Here is an 18,702-nt window from a genome sequence, read left to right on the forward strand (position 1 = left end):
TTTGGGATGGGAATGGGGGAATAAGGACAATTATGTGAGACCATACTCAATAAAATAAAAATAAATAAAAAATTGATAAAAAGCAATGGGAAAAATATCCTCGAATGAGAATTAACAAAAAAAAAATAAAATTAAAAAAATTGAAACTTTGAAAGCAGATATCCATTCTATTTGGTAACCAAGGACCCTTCCTGGCGCAGACCTTCATTGCATTTCTCTAAAATCTTGTTTGTTTTGGGGAGAAACTGCCTTAGAGGCAGTGCGGGGTGGGGGTGGGGAGGGGGAGGGGGGTGTGTGTGTCAGGGAACTTACAACATGGAGGGGCACATGGAATCATCTCCCCTGAGTGGCTTTCCTTAGCTTTTCCTCTTTCAGGTTCCTCTAAAGAGAAGAGAACATAAAGTATTCTACATAGTTTTATTCTTGTTTGAAAAAAATTGAGCTTTATACAGCTATAATCTGAATGGAAATAAACTACAGATCCTATACCCAAAAGGAAATGTTAACTTTAGTCTGATATTAAATAGTGTGGCTTTATAGTCACATTTTTCAAATCTTCCTTTTGCTTACAAGAGTGAATAATACTGCTACCCAAACAGATGGCATTAAGTGACTAATAAGTCAGAAAGAAAAGCTACCGTTGAGAAACAGAATTACTAGCTCATCATCTTGCATTATGAAAGCCAAAAAAAAAAAAAAAAAAAAAAATCACTTCCCACAAAGAAAACCTGACCTTTGTTCGTCTGCTATGGGTCTTATTAATGTCATGATGCTGTTGTCCTCTAGAGGGTAACATTTGGTTGCTATTTGCATCTTTGTAATTTAGCCTTTATACAGCACATTCATCTTTTTTTTAGGTCTAAAAGGTCAATTGTGACAGGTTTTTCCAGCTTCCCCCATTCTATTTTCTTTGAATTCAGTTAGGACATTTGGTTTGCTGTCCTCTGAAGGAGTCCATGCTGAGTGGGAAACCCATCCTAAGGATGCTTTAAAGAGACAGATCTTGATGACCTTGATAATTTATAGGTGCATGTGTTCTCATCTGATTCAGCACGTGGCCCACATCTTTGGCTATTCGCCTCCAGACTCTTCAGATTGCTGTTAAAGCAGAGAGGAGGGCAGATAGAATCTTAAAAAACTTGAACCTGCCCTAACTGGTTTGGCTCTGTGGATAGAGCATCGACCCATGGACTAAAGGGTTTTGGGTTCTATTCTGGTCAAAGGTTATATCTTTCTCCCAATATAATCTCAAGACTTATTGGAACTGTCAGTCCCCATCCCACTATATCACTGGAGTTATGTCTTTCTTTCTAGCCTAGACCCCTTCTTACAATTGCCATCAATTTTCCCTGTCAATCTTTAACCTTAGATAAATCCAACCATTGGACTTTTCTCATTATATCTCCTAGCTGGTAAAACTTACTAAAGAAACTTGAAACTTAAAATGTATAGTGTGTTATTTTCAGGCTCTCGACAAGCATTGAACACATAATCAGAAGCTGTTTTACCACTCATATTCTATATATTATTTTTTAAATTATTTAATTTCATTAAAACTTGTCTAAGTTTGAATGAACAATTTGTTGTTGACATTGTATTGTGGACTTTCACAAATACTGTTTGTGAGGCCTTTTAAACCATAAGTATATTTTTGGTGTGTGTTTAAAAATGAAGAGATGCCACACAAAATCTGGCACAATACCTCTTAGAACAGGGATGGTAAATACACTTATTTTGAATGCCAATTTCCATTAGCTACTGAACTCATGGTGCATAACTTAGTCAACAGTTGGTTGGATACAAAGGGTTAGAAAAGACAGGTACTTCACTGATGCTTGGAATAATCTTCCAAGCTCCAAGCTGTGCCTGGCTGACACTGATTCAACCTTTAGGGTCCAGCTTAAATAAAACATCTTCAAAGATTGTTCACCTCCAGACGTGGTCAGATGTTCTTGCCATAGCTCCCCTATCATAGCTGTTTAAATAATCTATCTCCCCCAGTAGACTAAAAGCTCCCCTAAGGAGACCCTACTGTGTTTCCCCGAAAATAAGACATCCTCCGAAAATAAGACCTAGCGCATGGAAAGATAAGACATCTCCTGAAAATAAGACCTAGCGCAACTTTGGGAGAAAAAATTAATATAAGACACCGTCTTATTTTTGGGGAAACAGGGTACCTATACGGCAGGCTCACTCACCATTGTATTTTATGCTTAGGATGGTGTCTGGCACAGAGCAAGTGCTTAAAAATATTTTCTGTATGGTCCCCATCTCTGCATTATTAAATCTAGCCTCTACATATTCTTCCTGTTCTAGCCACACAAAGCCCCTTGTGCTTCCCCTAAAGATTCCACATTTCCCAGATTTCCTCATATTTACTTGTGGGAATAAACAGCCCCCCCTCCCCCCATCCCATCCCCGAGCAAACTCAGCATGCCTGATTCTATTCTGTATCCTTCAATGTCCGTTTCCAATTCTACCTTCTGTAGGAAGCACTTCTGTATCTTCTCTTCCCATTAGGAACCCCTGCACATTTGATCACTGTTTCTTATATATATGCTTAGACCTGAAAGGGACCTTAAATTTGATTTGCTCCAACTCTGTAATTCAACATATGAGAAAACAGAAACCCAAAGCATGTAGGGCTTTCTCCACAGAGGCTACCCAGTGGAGCGCCCGAATCTGGAAGTCAAGCCACCTATGTTCTTTCCGCTGGCTGCACAATGCCACCTTCTGAAGGTAGATGGCCAACTCTGCCATCATCAGCTGAGAATTCTAGCACATCTGATGGTTATGCCAGTATATACCAATTATCACAATAGGGATACTTTACAATTTAAAAAAATGCTGTCTAACTTTCTGGAATTACTAATGTTCAGTGTTTATTTTTTGGTAAATTAGGATGGTTATGTATCAGAAATGTCCACAGTTAGATGCATCTGTATCAATGATTATAATACTTGAAGAACATTTTTCACTTTCATGCCACTTGAGTATATTCACCCTGATTCTAGGTGTTTTTTTAAAAGACATTTTAAAGCTGATTACATCGTGGTGATATTAATCTCCAAAGAGAAGCTTTTACAAGCCCTTCAACTAGAATCCAGAAGTGAAATCACTTTCTAACCTAAACTATAGCTTTTATGGTAGAAGATTTAGCGAAGGTCGGAGAGCATTGCTGCTGTAGTATTTTCTCCAGGAGCCCGCATTTTCTCCTCTTTTCTCCTATTTCCCATCACCACCCTCTCTCTGCCTGCTCCCTTTGTGGTTTCACCTGCTATCATGTTTTGTTGTCAGTATGCCACCATTAGCACAGATTGATTCAGGGCCCCTTACAAGAGAATGTAATGTTCCCAGATCCTGCTTTTTCTATTTCCTAAATATCTTAGCATAAACACAATCTGTTCTCTCTTATTAACTCCATTTAGAAGGAAAAAAAAATTACCCTTATCTTTCAAAGCCCAGCTGAGTTCCTGACTGACCCAGAAGAATTCTTACTAAGATCAGCCAGCAGTGGTGTTCCATTTATCGTATCCCAAGAGACGGATGGTTCTTAGGTCTAGGGCAGCATGGATCAGCAAAAATTGGTGAAACCTGTTTTTGTTGCTACCTGTTTTGCTGAAATAGTAACTGGAGAAAATAGAAGAACTTCTGCTAATGTTGTATAACCAGCATTTCACTTCTAAGATGGGATAGTTGACAGTCTAGACATTTCTAATAATCAAGAAGCCAGCAACTAGATATTAGATGAAAGTTTGGGCTAAAAAGGCTTAAAAATTGAATTCTGTAAAACAAACAAAAACTTCTCCTGAAATACAATTAACTAAAGGTAAAGGTTTACTTTCCCAGAGGTGGACAAGAAAATTATATACCATGAAAAAATGAAAAGGGATGTGCTGGGAGTTATTTTAAGCACTTTATGGCATTTTATTTAATTCATACAACCATATTGTGTCAGAGTATCTGGTGAGCTGGTGTTTGAATAGGCTGCTGGCCAACAATTCTTGTGTGTTGTTTGTTCTATCCAGTACTCCACACTGCCTGATACAAAATAGACTCTCTTCCGAGAGAATCAACAAATATGGACAATTTAGAACTGTTGATGCGAACAGCAAGGCTCTTGCCACGTGTCTGGGGCTGACCAAGTAGAACTATGTCTCAGTTTATTAAGACTGCTATAACAAAAGGCCATGAACTAAAAGTAGCTACCTAACCAACATAGCCCATTGTGGACTCAGAAGTACAGCAGATGATGCTGGATAGTCCCGTAGCCTCAAAATGCTGGAAAATAAGAATCTCTGCCTAGGATTTTGGAGACAACTTGACTAGCCAATATAGCTTTACTTTCAGCTTCTCAGATACTCAAAGAAGACATTTACTCCTGTCCCCTCTCTAATATCACCCCCCTATTAAAAGAAAAGGTTTTATTATTCAGGCATTGTGAGGCCAGAAGATCTTGAGATGATTGCCATGGGAAAGATCTTGTGTTGCTCCCAGTTCTCTAGAAGAGGGCGGGTATGCCATGCTGCACGGGGCCACATGGGAAAGCACAGGGTTGGAAGGAGGCAGAGGAAGAGGAGGGGGGTGGTGAGGTTTACTGTGGTTTCTTAGGGAAGAAACAGGCTTAGGATTGGCTAGCTTAAATACCATTGCAGACTCTGCGGTGTAGGGGCCATCGCTAGTTGTTTGGTAGCTGGCTGAGGGTGAGTAAGGCAGATGGGTTGTGGCCAGGAGTGTAACAGCCTGACCAAGGAGGTAGATGGGTGTGGACTCTGCCTTGGTTGGTTTGTATTTAAAAGAGCACACTGGCTGGTGAATTGTTTAAAATCTCAAGGTAGCCCTAGCCAGTTTGGCTCAGTGGATGGAGCATCGGCCTGCAAACTCAAAGGTCCCAGGTTCAATTCCCGTCAAGGGCACATACCCGGGTTGGGGGCTTGATCCCCTTTGGGGAGCTTGCAGGAGGCAGCCAATCAATGATTCTCTCTCATCATTGATGTTTCTATCTCTATCTCTCCCTCTTCCTTCTCGGAATTAAATATATATATATATATATAATTTTAAATTAAAAATAAATAAAATAAAATCTCAAGGTATTGAGTAACCCCGGGAGGGGCAGTCCTCCAGGGTCAACCAGGCCCCTGATGTCAAAGCATCAGAATACAGAAAATAAAAAACACGGTTCATATACCTCACCTCAGCCCCACCGCACTCAGTCAGCCAGGGCCAGAAGCAGCCCTTCTGCCAATCATAGAACTAGTCCTGCCTTATACGTACAAACACATCTCCTTCCTCTCTGGGTGGCATTTTCCACTGTCTCTATATTTAACACAATAATAATTATGAATTTGGAAAAGAGATGTGATTCAGCTCTAACATTTCAAATGACGTGTTCCCATGAGCACCGGCAGCAGTTGCAAGCAAGACTCCACTTCTTAAGTTTCCTGACACAGCTGGTTTTTTTTTTTTTTTTTCCCCAACCATTCCCTTAACTAATGTCAATATACATGTTCATATAAAATAGTTTGGATAACTCTTCCCTCTGCCTCTTCTCTAAAGGTGGATCTGGCGTCATTTGTCACCTGTCACTCTGGCGCAGGCATCTGCTAACTCTGCTTAGTTTCTGTCACAGACTTTGATGAAATAGTCCTGGGAAAAGTGAAACTGCATCTCATAATCTTTTCCCTTTTCTCCTCTGGCTGAGGAATAGAGTGGCAGTGGGTTAAAGTCCCCCAAAAAAGATCCTTGAAACATGTCCTAGATGTTTGAGAAAAGCTCAGGCAGTACCTCTCACACGTCTTTGTGATTTATAACGTCAGATGGGGAAACGCTATTAATGGCTTTCCATTATCTTCTTTTTGTCAGAATGACATCAGACACATTTCTTTCTGGATTTCAGTTTCAAAGTTAAAGTTCAATGCCACTGACATTTATTTATTAACTGAGGCAGTGAATACTACCCTGGTGATATTATCATCTAGCTCTTCTACTTCTGATTTTTAATTTTATCCTAAAAGCAAGGAATGGTTAGGGAATAAGTTCAGAATCACACACTCCATCCATTGTTCAGATCTGAATTCACAATAGAGTGCCAAAGCCTTCTTCCTGTTTACTTTTTAAAAATATTCAAACATTTGTTAAAACATTAACTACTTAACATTTTATTTTTTTATATTTATTGTTGAAAGTATTACAGATGTCTTCTTTGTTGACTTTTTCCCATTGACCCCCTCCATCCTGCACCCACCCTCCCAGGCCTTCACCACACTAGTGTATGTGTCTATAGGCTATGCTTATATGCATACAAGTTTCCAGGTTAATTTCTCTCCCCCCAATCTCCATCTTTCCTCATAAATTCATCAGTCTGTTCCATGCTTCCGTGTCTCTAGATCTATTTTGTCAGTCGGTTTATTTTGTTCATTAGATTCCACCTTTGAGTGGGATCATGTGATACTTGTCTTCCTCTGACTGGCTCATTTCCAGCACAATTTACCATAGCTAAGATTTGGAAACAGCCCAAGTGCCCATCAGCACACACTGAATAAAAAAAGCTGTGGCTCATTGACACTGTTTACTTTTTAAGAATACTTTCCTTCTGTGAACCATAATATGTGCAATTTAAATGTAAAACTCTGCATTGTTTAGATGGCCATACTTACAACATTTTAACCCTTGGAGGAAGCCTGCTGTAGAACATGCTGCTGATGTTCAGATCATCTATCTGCTATTATGCATTGGGTCTCCTAAACCACTTTCCACAAAACATGGTCTCTACCAAGGTTAACGTCATTCTGAAGGCTCACAGTTAAGCAGGGCCAAAGCCAAATAAAATAAATCCAAGACATGTATATTTACATACCCTTACCATGAAAAGCATCTTACCTAATTGCTACATGGAAAAAATATCTAAGCATTTTCATTCTTAATAGAAAAATAAATCGTCATTGATCCCTGGCCAACGAGCTAAAAAAACAAAAACCATTTTACGCTGCTTTTACCTAAACTGGAGCTCCAACGTTCTCCTTTCTTTTTCTATTAGCTTTATAAGAAAATGAATCTGTATTTGCTTTGTTTTCCTCTTTTTCTGCTTAATATATTATCTACTGTCGCCTGGCTTCTGAACCAAGTGTCTTTGTAGAAATAATTTTCCTGTTCTAGTTTGATAAAATCAGGAAATTCACAGAAAAGGAACTACACTAATGGACTTGCCAACAAGATAAAGCATGAAATTAAGATTGGTACATGAGTTCTCCAGTGCTACTCTCATGGCCATCTGTTGTTTAGGCCTGCCCAGAATATATTCCCGCTTCTGATAATATCACCATGATTTTTATTTTTTATTAAAGACATTTTTTTAGGAGTCTCTGACAGCACCCTCTCTTTGAGGTGGACGATGTCTTGCCAATGAAAGTACAGCTTCTCCCTGGCTCTCGTGATGGTTTAAGAGAGATCACAGGACTTGGACTAGCCGATCAGAAAGCACTGCAGAAATTCTGCTGCAGTGTTTGGGAAATTCTTTTCCATGGAAGTTGGTAAGCTGTATAAAAATAGAAGCTTAGTGATGTTGGTGGCCACTTTGCTATCATTAAGGGAGAGCTGGTCTGAACATGTAGCAAACACAGAGGAAAGCAAAGGCAAGAGATGAAGAGATGATTTCTGATGACGTCATTTTAAACGTGAGGGCTGGTCCTGCCCAGGAGACCCACCTCTAACATGTAATAACATCAATACTTCCCTTCAATGCTTTGTTTTACTTGTTAAAACCACTCGGACTTTGGTTCCTACCAATCACTTATACTAAAAGAACTGGAATAATACCAATATCTCTGTTATATAATCTGTATATTAGATATATAAATGTGCCAGGCAATAGGCATTCTGGTGGAATTATTATATGCTATGATGTTTTTTGAAAAACAAAATTATGATCTTACAAAAAGCATGAGAAACTTTTGCAACTAAAATAAGAGAATGCAAGAAATAAAAATAATTTAAAAAAATATATTTTATTGTTTTTTTACTGAGAGGAGGAGAGAGGGATAGAGAGCTAGAAACTTCGATGAGAGAGAAACATCAACCAGCTGCCTCTTGCACACCCCCTACTGGGGATGTGCCCGCAACCAATGTACATGCCCTTGACCGGAATCGAACCTGGGACCTTTCAGTCCGCAGACCGACGCTCTACCACTGAGCCAAACCGGTTTCAGCAAATAAAAATAATTTAAAAGCCAAATGTCCTTTTTACCTCTCATTCTACTTACAATCACTGAGTCAGTTGAAAATTCCCTCTTTGAACTCTATTTTATTGACTTCCATTACCACCTAATTTTTTGAATCTCCTCCCAACCACTTCAAATATTCCTTCTGGATTCCATTCACAGCATCTTTTATTTCACTTACATTTTAGTGTCCCAGAATTATATACTTGGTTCTCTAGTTATCTATCTCATTGTACTCTTATGATTATTGCAATAACCTTCTAACTGCACTGCTGTGAATGTAACTACTTTGATAGTTTCCTTTGTTTACTTGCTTGAAAACTTCCGAAGGGTTACCACTGCCCACAGAATAAACTACAAACTCCTTTCCATGGCATCCCATGCTTTCAAATGGCAACTAACTCCACTGATGCCATTTCTCTATTCCCCAAATAAGCCGTCCAAAGACACTGTCTCTGGAGAGTAGGTCTTTCCTCTTACTTCTTAGTTGAACCTCATAATGATACAATATTCTCCTCCCTAGTGAACATTATAAAGTGCTTCTAGGTGTCAGGCTCAGTGCTAAATTCTTACCTGCATTATTCCATTTAATTCATGTTACAGCCCAATGAAGCAAGTGGTATTATTATTGTGATTTTACAGTTCAGAGAATCTGAGGGAGGGTCAAAGTAGTACCTTGTTCACTGTCATGCAGCTATTAAGTGATGGCTTTGGCCTCTTAACTAGACGTGTAGACTATACCTCTGGTTACAGGCTGACTGCTCCATTACCATATGAACTCCTCAAGAGCCTCTGAACGGGTTTCTCAGCCCCAGCACCAAGCCTTCCCTTCCATAAAGTGGGCTCTCAGTTTGTGCAGTTGACTTGCTGAATGAATGAATGAATGAATGAATGCTATGAGGGGCAAAGAAAAAAAGAAGTCATCATATTTATTATTAGCCTCTATCTCAAAATGTGATTTCATTTTCAGGAAGATATTTTCCTTCCTAATCCTTTAAAACTACCATTTTGAGAGACATTTAATACTCATTCTATATTTTTAATTGAAAGTTCTATTAAGGTAAAGGTAGATTCACATTCAGTTGTGAGAAATAACTCAGAGAAATCTTGTGTCCCCTTTATTCAGTTTCCCTGAAAAATAAAATCTTGCAAAAACAATACTACAGTTTCACAATCATGATGTCAACAATAACACTGACAGGATGGAGAACCTTCCATTGCCCAAAGTTCACACTCGTTGCCTTCCTATAACTAAAAGTGCTTTTTTCCTTCCCACTTCTCATTTATTTTCCATTTCCATAATTTTGCCATTTCAAGAATGCTACATAAATGGAATAATAGTTTGAAGCCTTTCACACCTGCTTTTTTTAAAAATTCTTTACATATTCTAATTTGTCAAATAAGTAATTTGCGACTATTTTCTTCCTGTCTGTAACATACCTTTTCACTGGCTTTAAAATAGAAAAAGTTTTCAATTTTGATAAGAACTCATTTATCAATTTTTCTTTTCTGGATCATGTTTTTTTAGATCAAGACTAAAAACCTCTTTCTTGCCTTGGATCATGAAGATGCTCTTTTATATTTTTTCTTAAAATGTTGTAATTTTATATTTTATATTTAAATCCATGACTCATTTTGAATTAATATTTGCATGAGATGTAATGTTGAGTTCAACATTTTTATGCCTATAGATGGATGCCCTAGCACCTATTGAAAAGGCTATCCTTTCTCCATTGGGCTGTTTTTGAACTTTGTAAAAAATTTGGATCTAAGGTTATTTTTTTTAAAGTTTAATTAAAAATAACCTGCTTGAAGGTGATGAAAATGTTTTGGAAACAGTCATAATGGTTGCACAGCATTATAAATATACTAAGTGTCAGGGAGTTACAAACTTTGAAATTATTGATTTTGTTACACGAGTTTCATTTTAATTAAAAAGTGGGGAGGGGGAAGCTTATTGTTTGGACATCAACTCATATTTTAAACAATTTAAATAAGGTTTTCCAAGGCTGTGTATAAAAGCCACTTTTCATATCACTCCTGAACCTGCTCTTTATTCTGCGTTTGGTTAGTTTCTAGATCTCTCATTGCTAGTTAGGTACCATCCTAAGTCTAACCTCTGAGGGGAGCATTTTTAACAGTGAGTCAACCTGTGGGCAGTTAGAGAAGTTCTTAGTAGACCTAATATTTCCCGGCCCTCAATCCCTGCATGCCCTTTGTCATTCTTTGACCATCATTTATATCCTCACTTGTCTTCATCCTTCTGAACTGAAGTGCCAGGAACAGAATGCTCTACTCTATCAAGGGTGATCTCTGCCTTTTTTCTCTGAGCACACAGCCCTGGAATAATATAGTTTATCATTTTTCTGGCAAGGGGTTCACAGGTCTCTCCTAAATAAAAGCAGCATAGTGAGTCAAGGGCTGAGTCTCTAGAAACTCCATGACTTGATGAATGTGTAGACAGTTCTGCAATGAAATCTTTTCTGCTGCATCTACTTTAATTAACAGCAGAGGAATCCACATTCAGATCTGGAAGATTTCTGATCCCCAGGAATCTTGGAGATGATCTGGGGGCTCACTGTATCAAGACCTAGCTTTAAAAAAAATCAGTGTGATGTATGTATTCCTACATTCACATGAGGCCCAAATGGCTGACCAGTGAGTCTGAAAAACCCCACAGTCAGCATATGTTTAAGTACTTTCTGGAGAGATAACATTCCTTCAAGTCATCTGACTCAAGATACCTAGTCATGCCCATCAAAAATTACAAATTTGCTCCTAACTGGTTTGGCTCAGTGAATAGAACCTGCGGACTCAAGGGTCCCAGGTTCAATTCTGGCCAAAGGCATATACCTTGGTTGTAGGCACATACCTAGTAGGGAGTGTGCAGGAGGCAGTTGATCAGTGTTTTTCTCTCATTGATGTTTCTAACTATCCCTCTCCCCTCCTCTCTGTAAAAAAAAATCAATAAAATGTATTTTTAAAAAATTAAGAAAAAAATTACAAATTTAGTCCAGAAAACATGGTAAACTGGAGTCAAGTTTTTATATAATAGTAAAACATCTTATCAGAGTATAGAGCTGAAATGATTAGCATGCGGAGGAGGCATTTGCATTTCTCTGTGGATTAAGCTCTTCCTCATGACTAATATCCGGAGCAGAGACAAATGGTGAGACAATAAACATTACAATATTACAGCCTGCTTTTAATTCTAATTCACTGTTACTGTTCATTTATGTCACTATTTGTCATTTCTTCCTTTAAATCCTAATGACATCTGCATCAGATAAAAGCTGTGCCATCTCCTATGAATGCATTTATTATTTTTTCCCTTCTTGTTATCATGAAACTTCTACACCAGTGTTCCCATAGTGTGTGTTGCTGAATGTTAACAAATCTTCCGTGAAATATGTCCTGGCCTCTAGTAAGTTTGGGAAATAACGCATGCCACCTGTCTCCTCCGAAGTCACGATGTGCCTAAGTTCATTAAAAAGTTGGAAAAGTCTTAAAATAGAGCTGGTTAACCCCGTTTCTTAAGCTTGTTTTGACCATATCATATTTTGTATGTGTATCTCACCTAAGAACCTCTCTGGAACACCCGTGTCTAGAATGCTATTAGAACAGCCTGTGTGTGCTGGTTCCATTTTGTTCTTATTTCTCTAATTAAATTTGCAATCTCAGCATATACCAGCAATCTCCAAAAAGTCAAACCGAGTTAAAGATCTTTGTTTCCTTCAGTGCATATTTCTTTTGACATTTTTGAGTTGGCTTACACAATCAATAACATACACATTTTTCAACCATCTCCCTGGGACTTCATAATTCTTATCGTTGTTATGAACTAGGTATTTCAACTTGCTTCTGCATACAATGCTGACTTCCTAGCCTGCCATTCAGACCTACACCAACCAGACCCAACTTTCTTCCTAATCACACTCACAAATCTTAATTCTCTATTCATACCATCCCACACATCATCCCATCAAAATACCTGCTGCATTTGTTTCTCAGCTTGTGTATCTGTGCTGTTCTTCTCAACAAAGCTGCCACTCTCTTCTTCTGTTGTTTGACTTACAAATCCTGAAAGCTGACCCAATTTTCTATCATCATTTTCGTCAGTTTTCCCGCATCTAGACTGTAAACTCCACATGGACAATAACAATATATGTGTTTCTAATTACTAAATATCCAGCTTAGCTCAGTACCTGATCATTTCTATCAATAGATGCCCAATGAGATGTTGGGTTAAATGTAAATTACCTGAAATTTTGTAGGACACATATCTCATTGCCTTACTTCTCATTTTGTATGAATGTGTATTGCTTATGTCGATAGTTATCATTTTGGTTTGTGCACTGCATTCAGTATCGTAGATACCAAGTTCTTCAAGTGCAGAGTATGGGAATTATATGCATTGATAACACCCTCGGCAGGTAGGACAGGGGCTTATACATAGGTACTAAATAAATCTTGATAGATTGGCTAGTTAATTCCAGGAATAGCAAAAGTCTCTTACCTCCCATGAAGCTTTTCCAAGCATGGTCACTATTAAGCTTTGTTTTCTGACACCTCCTCCCCACAACTCACCTTGGCTCATATTTGTTGATTTGTTTCATATGTATATACATTTTCTTCTATAAAGCCTGTAAATTCTTAAAGGGTAAAAATCTGTTTTTCATGAAGTTTTGTCTCCTAAACAGGTGAGAACAGCAGAGGAATTGGTTAAATTTTAATATGATCATACTACATTACACTTTATTGTTATTGACATTTATGATACAATGTTACTATTCTAGTCTTTTATGCAAACAAAAATAAATGGTATAAAACACATAATACACTTTGATTATTTTAACCATACACAAAATACTGTGTGATTGAAACTATGTTACATGTATATTTTACAAAGGAAAGGATAGACTACTTTAATAACATCTTCAGATTAAAGTTGTCATTATATTTTGGATGTTATACAGCATTAAATATGGATATATTCAAGAGAGTTACTATATATAGAACCAATTTTACTAATTAAGATAATAACTGTGTAAATGAATACTTATAAAAATATGTTTAAGCAAAAGCTATGTTCTACTTATTTATTTGGCAGTAACAAAAATATATATATTCATCTGAAACTCTAATAAACTTGCTTGAGGCATTAGATATTCAAATTAAAAATGTATGTTTTCTAAAGCATTTTATCAACTTAGTGTTCTTGACTTAATACAGTATATATACTTCCACGATATTAGGATAGGTTTGCGTTACAAATAATGTTATTTCAAGTAAAAAACATAGGCAGTCATTAACACATCCAATACATAAAGGAGGCCCACGGGCTGTGCCTGGTACACAGTCGAACTCAAATACATTTGTTGCATAAATACACAAGTGGATGGCATTTATTCAGTTATTTTCACCCAAATGTAATTACCCAAAGCTTTCTATTTCTAGCAAAAATATCACTTAAAAACTCAACACTTTGACTTAATCAGCTACTTCTTCTGGAAAAGAAAGTTAGGTAAAGTGATTCCAGATTGAGTTGCAAACTAATGTCAGTGTTCAAAACGATGCTCTACCAGGTGTGCTTACTGTATATGTAGGCAGCGGTGGTGTTTACAGGACATTTAATATTTTGACCAACTCCATATATCATATCTTCATACAAAACAAGACATCATAATCTAACTTCAATCATGTATTATCATGAAAAACAAAAAGTAGTAAATATCAATGTGCATCTTTATATATTAGTAGACTCATCAGACTTCAGGTGTCTCAGTGAAGTAGGCCATGTGCCTGTGCAACAAAGGCTAGACCTGTGGTTGGCAAACTGCGGCTCTTGAGTCACATGCGGCTCTTTGGCCCCTTGAGTGTGGCTCTTCCACAGAATACCACGGCCTAGGCGAGTCTATTGTGAAGAAGTGGCGTTAGAAGAAGTTTAAGTTTAAAAAATTTGGCTCTCAAAAGAAATTTCAATCGTTGTACTGTTGATATTTGGCTCTGTTGACTAATGAGTTTGCCGACCACTGGGCTAGACGATGCACAGGCATTACTGAACCGTCTTCCACGCATGCACGACTTGGCAATCAGAATGCTGAGATCACTGGCCAAGGGAGTTTTGAAGCCGTAAAAGTTTTCTATAGCCAAAGTCTGTTAACAGTTGTGGCACTGCAGTGCCTAAGAAGACTGTGGCCGTTATACTAAAGGAATCAGCCGGAACCCATTCTTGGCCCACATTCCTCTTGTAACTTTCCCCTAACGCTTTAGCTTCATGCAGGGTGAAACATTCTGAGGCTCATCCCTAAAACTTCAAAAACTTGATAGGGTACAGAATATTTTTCTTAATCGAAGTTCAGATCATCTATTTCAAAAGCTTTTGCCTTTATAATTAAGCAGGACGACTGAAAATTCATTCTGCAAATTGGTTAATATATTTACATATTAATGAAATAAGGACTACTGGCTTTGAGAAAGCAATTAAACTATAATTTAGTGCAATAATTCTCTTGAAGGTAAGTCTTTAAAAATTAAACATAGTTTCCAAAAGCTTAGAAATAATTTAGTCACCCACTGAAGGTGAGTTTCAATATTAGTAAATACCACTAATGTAGAAAATCTAAAAAAATGACCATAGTCAAAAATCCTGTACAACTTGGGAATCCCCCAAACATAACTAATAGTCTACTCTTGACCAGAAGCCTTATCAAGAACATAAACAACTGATTGATGCAGACTTTGCATGTTATATGTATTATACGCTGTATTTTTATAATAAGTAAGCTAGAGAAAATAAAATGTTGTTAAAATCACAAGCAAGAGAAAATACATTTATGGTATTGTATGCATTTGTGGGGGAAAAATCTGATGTCAGTAAACCCAATGTAATTCAAATCTGTTGTTCAAGGGCCAGCTATATATTATAGTATCATGAGAATTTAAATTAATTTGAAATTGAACATTGTGGTTGCAAAAAGAGTGGTCACTGAATTGAAACCACTTGAAAAATGTGATTTAAAGAGACAGGAGATAGTATGAGACTTCTAAGGTTGGGATATTGGCTCATAAAATCAAGCTATACTTTAAAGTCAACATTAGATATGCAATAAAGGGAAAAATAATACAATTTTTTTCTTTCTTTCTTATTAAGTTAAGAACCACATTTTCTATGCATGCCTTTCCCTTTTAGGGGGAGAAAGGCAGATGTCCAAACTCAGGACTTGGAAGAACTGTTGGCAGACTTTAGCAATGTTAAAAGGTACTCAGGGTGCACAGGAATGTGTGAGCATTTTAGGTAAACCCGTTCTAAAAACTCAAAGCCAGTGAAATGTCCAATGTCACACAGAAGTGCATCATGGCATTGAAAAAAAGTTTTTTTATTCACTCATTAAATAGACATTTTTTACTGTTACCACTGCTTTGGAATCACAGTCAAATATTATATTATGTACTATTCCAGACTCAAAATATAGCTAAGGCTGTTATCTTTAATTTGAGGATTTTTTTTTCCTTCAGATTGCAACAGCATTGAATTACTTCAAAATATGTATTTAGAAAGGTAAAATATCCTGGAAATCCTAAGATTTTCATATATTAAAGGCATTTTACTTATTTCCATTCATTTTTCCCCTCTCAATATAAGATGTATAATTTAATGGCAACCCAGTCCACATAACTCCTACTTTACTAAGAAATAATTGGTAACATTTCCAATAATTCTGCTGGTAGCCATAATGTATTAAGAAGACAAACCTGCCTGGCTGGCGTGTTTCAGTGGTTGAGTGCCAACCTATGAACCAGGAGGCCATGGCTCAATTCCGATCAGGGCACATGCCTGAGTTATGGGCTCCACCCTCAGTGCGCAGTGGGGTGTGCAGGAGGCAGCTGACCTCTCTCATCATTGATGTCTCTCTGTCTCTCTGTCTCTCCCTCTCCCTCCTTGAAATCAATGTACAAAAAGAAAAGGCAAACTTCCTGGGTTCAAAATCCTGATTCTACCACTTGTCAGTCATGTAGTCTTGGGCCAGTCACTGGACCATTCTCTGTTTCAGCTCCTGAACTGTAAAAAGGGGGTTATGAAAAGAATGCCACCTGGAATTGTCATTATGAAGATTAGTGAAGCAATAACAAAAGAACGGGTAAAGCACTTTGTACGTATTGCTTGGCACATAGTAATTATGTAGCTGTTATCTATAATTTTTATTATAATAAAAAATGAAAAAGGCTGATGGTAATATACACCATTATTAACTTTGGAGCATTTAGTAAATGCCAAGCACTTATTAAAGTAAATGGTATCCTTACACATTGTTTGACCCTTAAAGTAATAGTAAAAGCATTATATTACAAAGAATGTAAGTCCTTAAAAACATGCTAACTTATATATACCACAAGAGCAGGTAATTCCCCTATGAAACATACCAAAGTGTGACCAAAATGTTTAAGGACCCTTTCATCCCTCTAAGAGACTGCTGCTGCCAGGACAGTGATTAGAAAACACCAATGACAGTATGGAAAGTATCCGCTAGTTAGTCAGTTTTGCTCACTCATTAGCTCTACATAGAATTTAACCAAATTGTCAGTATGTGGAAAGTTACAATTTGCCAATATTATGGACCTTTAGGATCACTTGCTGGTAGTATTGAGAATGTTAAAAGTTAAGAATGTACTTAATATAAATATTTATGTTATACTCATCTCTATATTACATTCAAAGTGTTCAATTTTTTCTTTGAAAACTCTGATGTTGGTTTCTTTATTTTTCATTACAAATATGAACTTATTGCCCAAATTTTAAATCTTTACCAAATAACAATATTACCTTAACCAGTATATAAATAGCTCATACATATGTAAACATGGTATTTTTGTTCTTAATACACAATTGCTAGGGATGAAGGTCGTTAATGATAGCTTGAAAACCATGAACAAAGTTTATAAATTAAAGTGTAGTAATGGTTTGTATATTCTTTAGTTTCCAAAGCATTTTTCATACTAAATTAGTCCAAATTCATAAAATTATAATAATCACAATAAGAGCATTTTAGTTATTTTGAAAATTATATGAATTTAAACTCAATATTACTGTATTCATTATGCTAACAACGTTATTTTATCAAGGTAGAAATGATAAAAGTTATGCACAGAATACATCTCGTGCTTCCATAGATTATCAAGGTCTCTAATAGTCCTTTTAAAGTTCACCAAATAAAGCTTTAGTTTCATATCTTCTACATATACCTTGAGAGAAAAATGCTGGGTAGGGCGTATTCTCTTAAGAGTTTGATGTCTTATGTGAAGGCCTTAATAAAATTAAGAATTTTAAGTATCTAAGTTAAAGGTTGAGTTTTTAAATAGACTTATTTTCCCCTCCTTTAGCCTAGCCTTCTTTTCCACCTCCCCAATCTCTGCCTCTCCCCACCCCCTGGCCACGTCTGACAGCACCAATACATGTGGCCCAAGAAAGCCACGCCCACTTCTGAGACCCATAATAATTATCACCATGTCCAGCTCTGGCCTCTGGAACTGTCCAGGAGCATGAAGGACTCCGGGAAGCAGCTGGAAGAAGGTCTTGGTGGAGGCCTCAATCGGTCTCTTCTCTCCGGACAAAACACCCTTTGAAAGAGGAAAGCATGCTCTTCACCTTTCATTCAGGAACCATTTTCTCTGCTGCAGAGGGACTGAGGACTAGGACCCCAGTCTGTTTTCTGTAACGTTTCTGCACAGTTGAGGAAATATGGGCATGTGTCTTCAGAGATCCATTATTACGTCTTCCCATTTGGAGGAGATAAAACTAAACACAATGAAATAATTTTAGTAAATGAGAGAGTAGACAGGCTGGTTCATTTTGTCCTCTGATATTTTTTCTGTAATATCCAGGGATGAATTTTGCCCTAAAAACGAATAGTTCATGTCAATACATAGAGAGATCGGCTTGTGAAACTGAATTGTATGAATGAAGGGCTATCCATTTCCAGCACAGGAGGAGCTGGACATTAGTTAGTGACACCACGGTGAAAGATTTAGAGAAAAAAATTCACTTTTCCTTGAGTGCAGAGTGTTTCGCCAGGCGGTCCTTTGTCTAGTCCAGCGCTCAGAAGCTCTGCTCGCCAGGTTCCTCGAGGTTCTCTTCATTCTTCTCCAACCGGGGGAGGCGGCTCGCACAGCTTGTACAGCCTAGAAGAGGCACGAGAAAGTGTGACCCGTGGCTTGATGCAGTGACATCACTGGAGGTGTTTTTATTAGTATAACAAATACATTAGTATAATAAACCACTAACAATAATTTCTTGGTTTAGGAGGCATGACCATATTGCCTGTTTCACTAAAAATCACATATGAATGAGCAAACTCCAAAATTTCGGTTCTATCTTTAAATTTTTTATTTATCCTCACCAGAGGAGATTTTTCCCATTGATTTTGAGAGAGAGAGAGAGAGAGAGAGAGAGAGAGAGAGAGAGAGAGAGAGAGAGAGAGATATTGAT

The 18,702-nt window shown here is 37.4% G+C and overlaps 1 protein-coding gene across 1 annotated transcript in view; it reads right to left on the reverse strand.

The window, feature by feature from the left end:
- Positions 1 to 15,578: 15,578 nt before the first annotated feature.
- PREX2 (phosphatidylinositol-3,4,5-trisphosphate dependent Rac exchange factor 2) overlaps positions 15,579 to 18,702 on the reverse strand; it is a 209,633-nt gene continuing 206,509 nt past the window's right edge. Inside the window, exon 40 of the mRNA XM_084864341.1 lies at positions 15,579 to 18,395. Within this exon, the coding sequence (XP_084720467.1) occupies positions 18,350 to 18,395 (46 nt within the window). The 3' untranslated portion in view covers positions 15,579 to 18,349. The remainder of the gene's footprint in view (positions 18,396 to 18,702) is intronic.

The sequence above is a fragment of the Pipistrellus hanaki genome, assembly GCF_964339955.1.
Source record: "Pipistrellus hanaki genome assembly, chromosome: 17".
In the NCBI taxonomy this organism is placed as follows: Eukaryota; Metazoa; Chordata; class Mammalia; order Chiroptera; family Vespertilionidae; genus Pipistrellus; species Pipistrellus hanaki.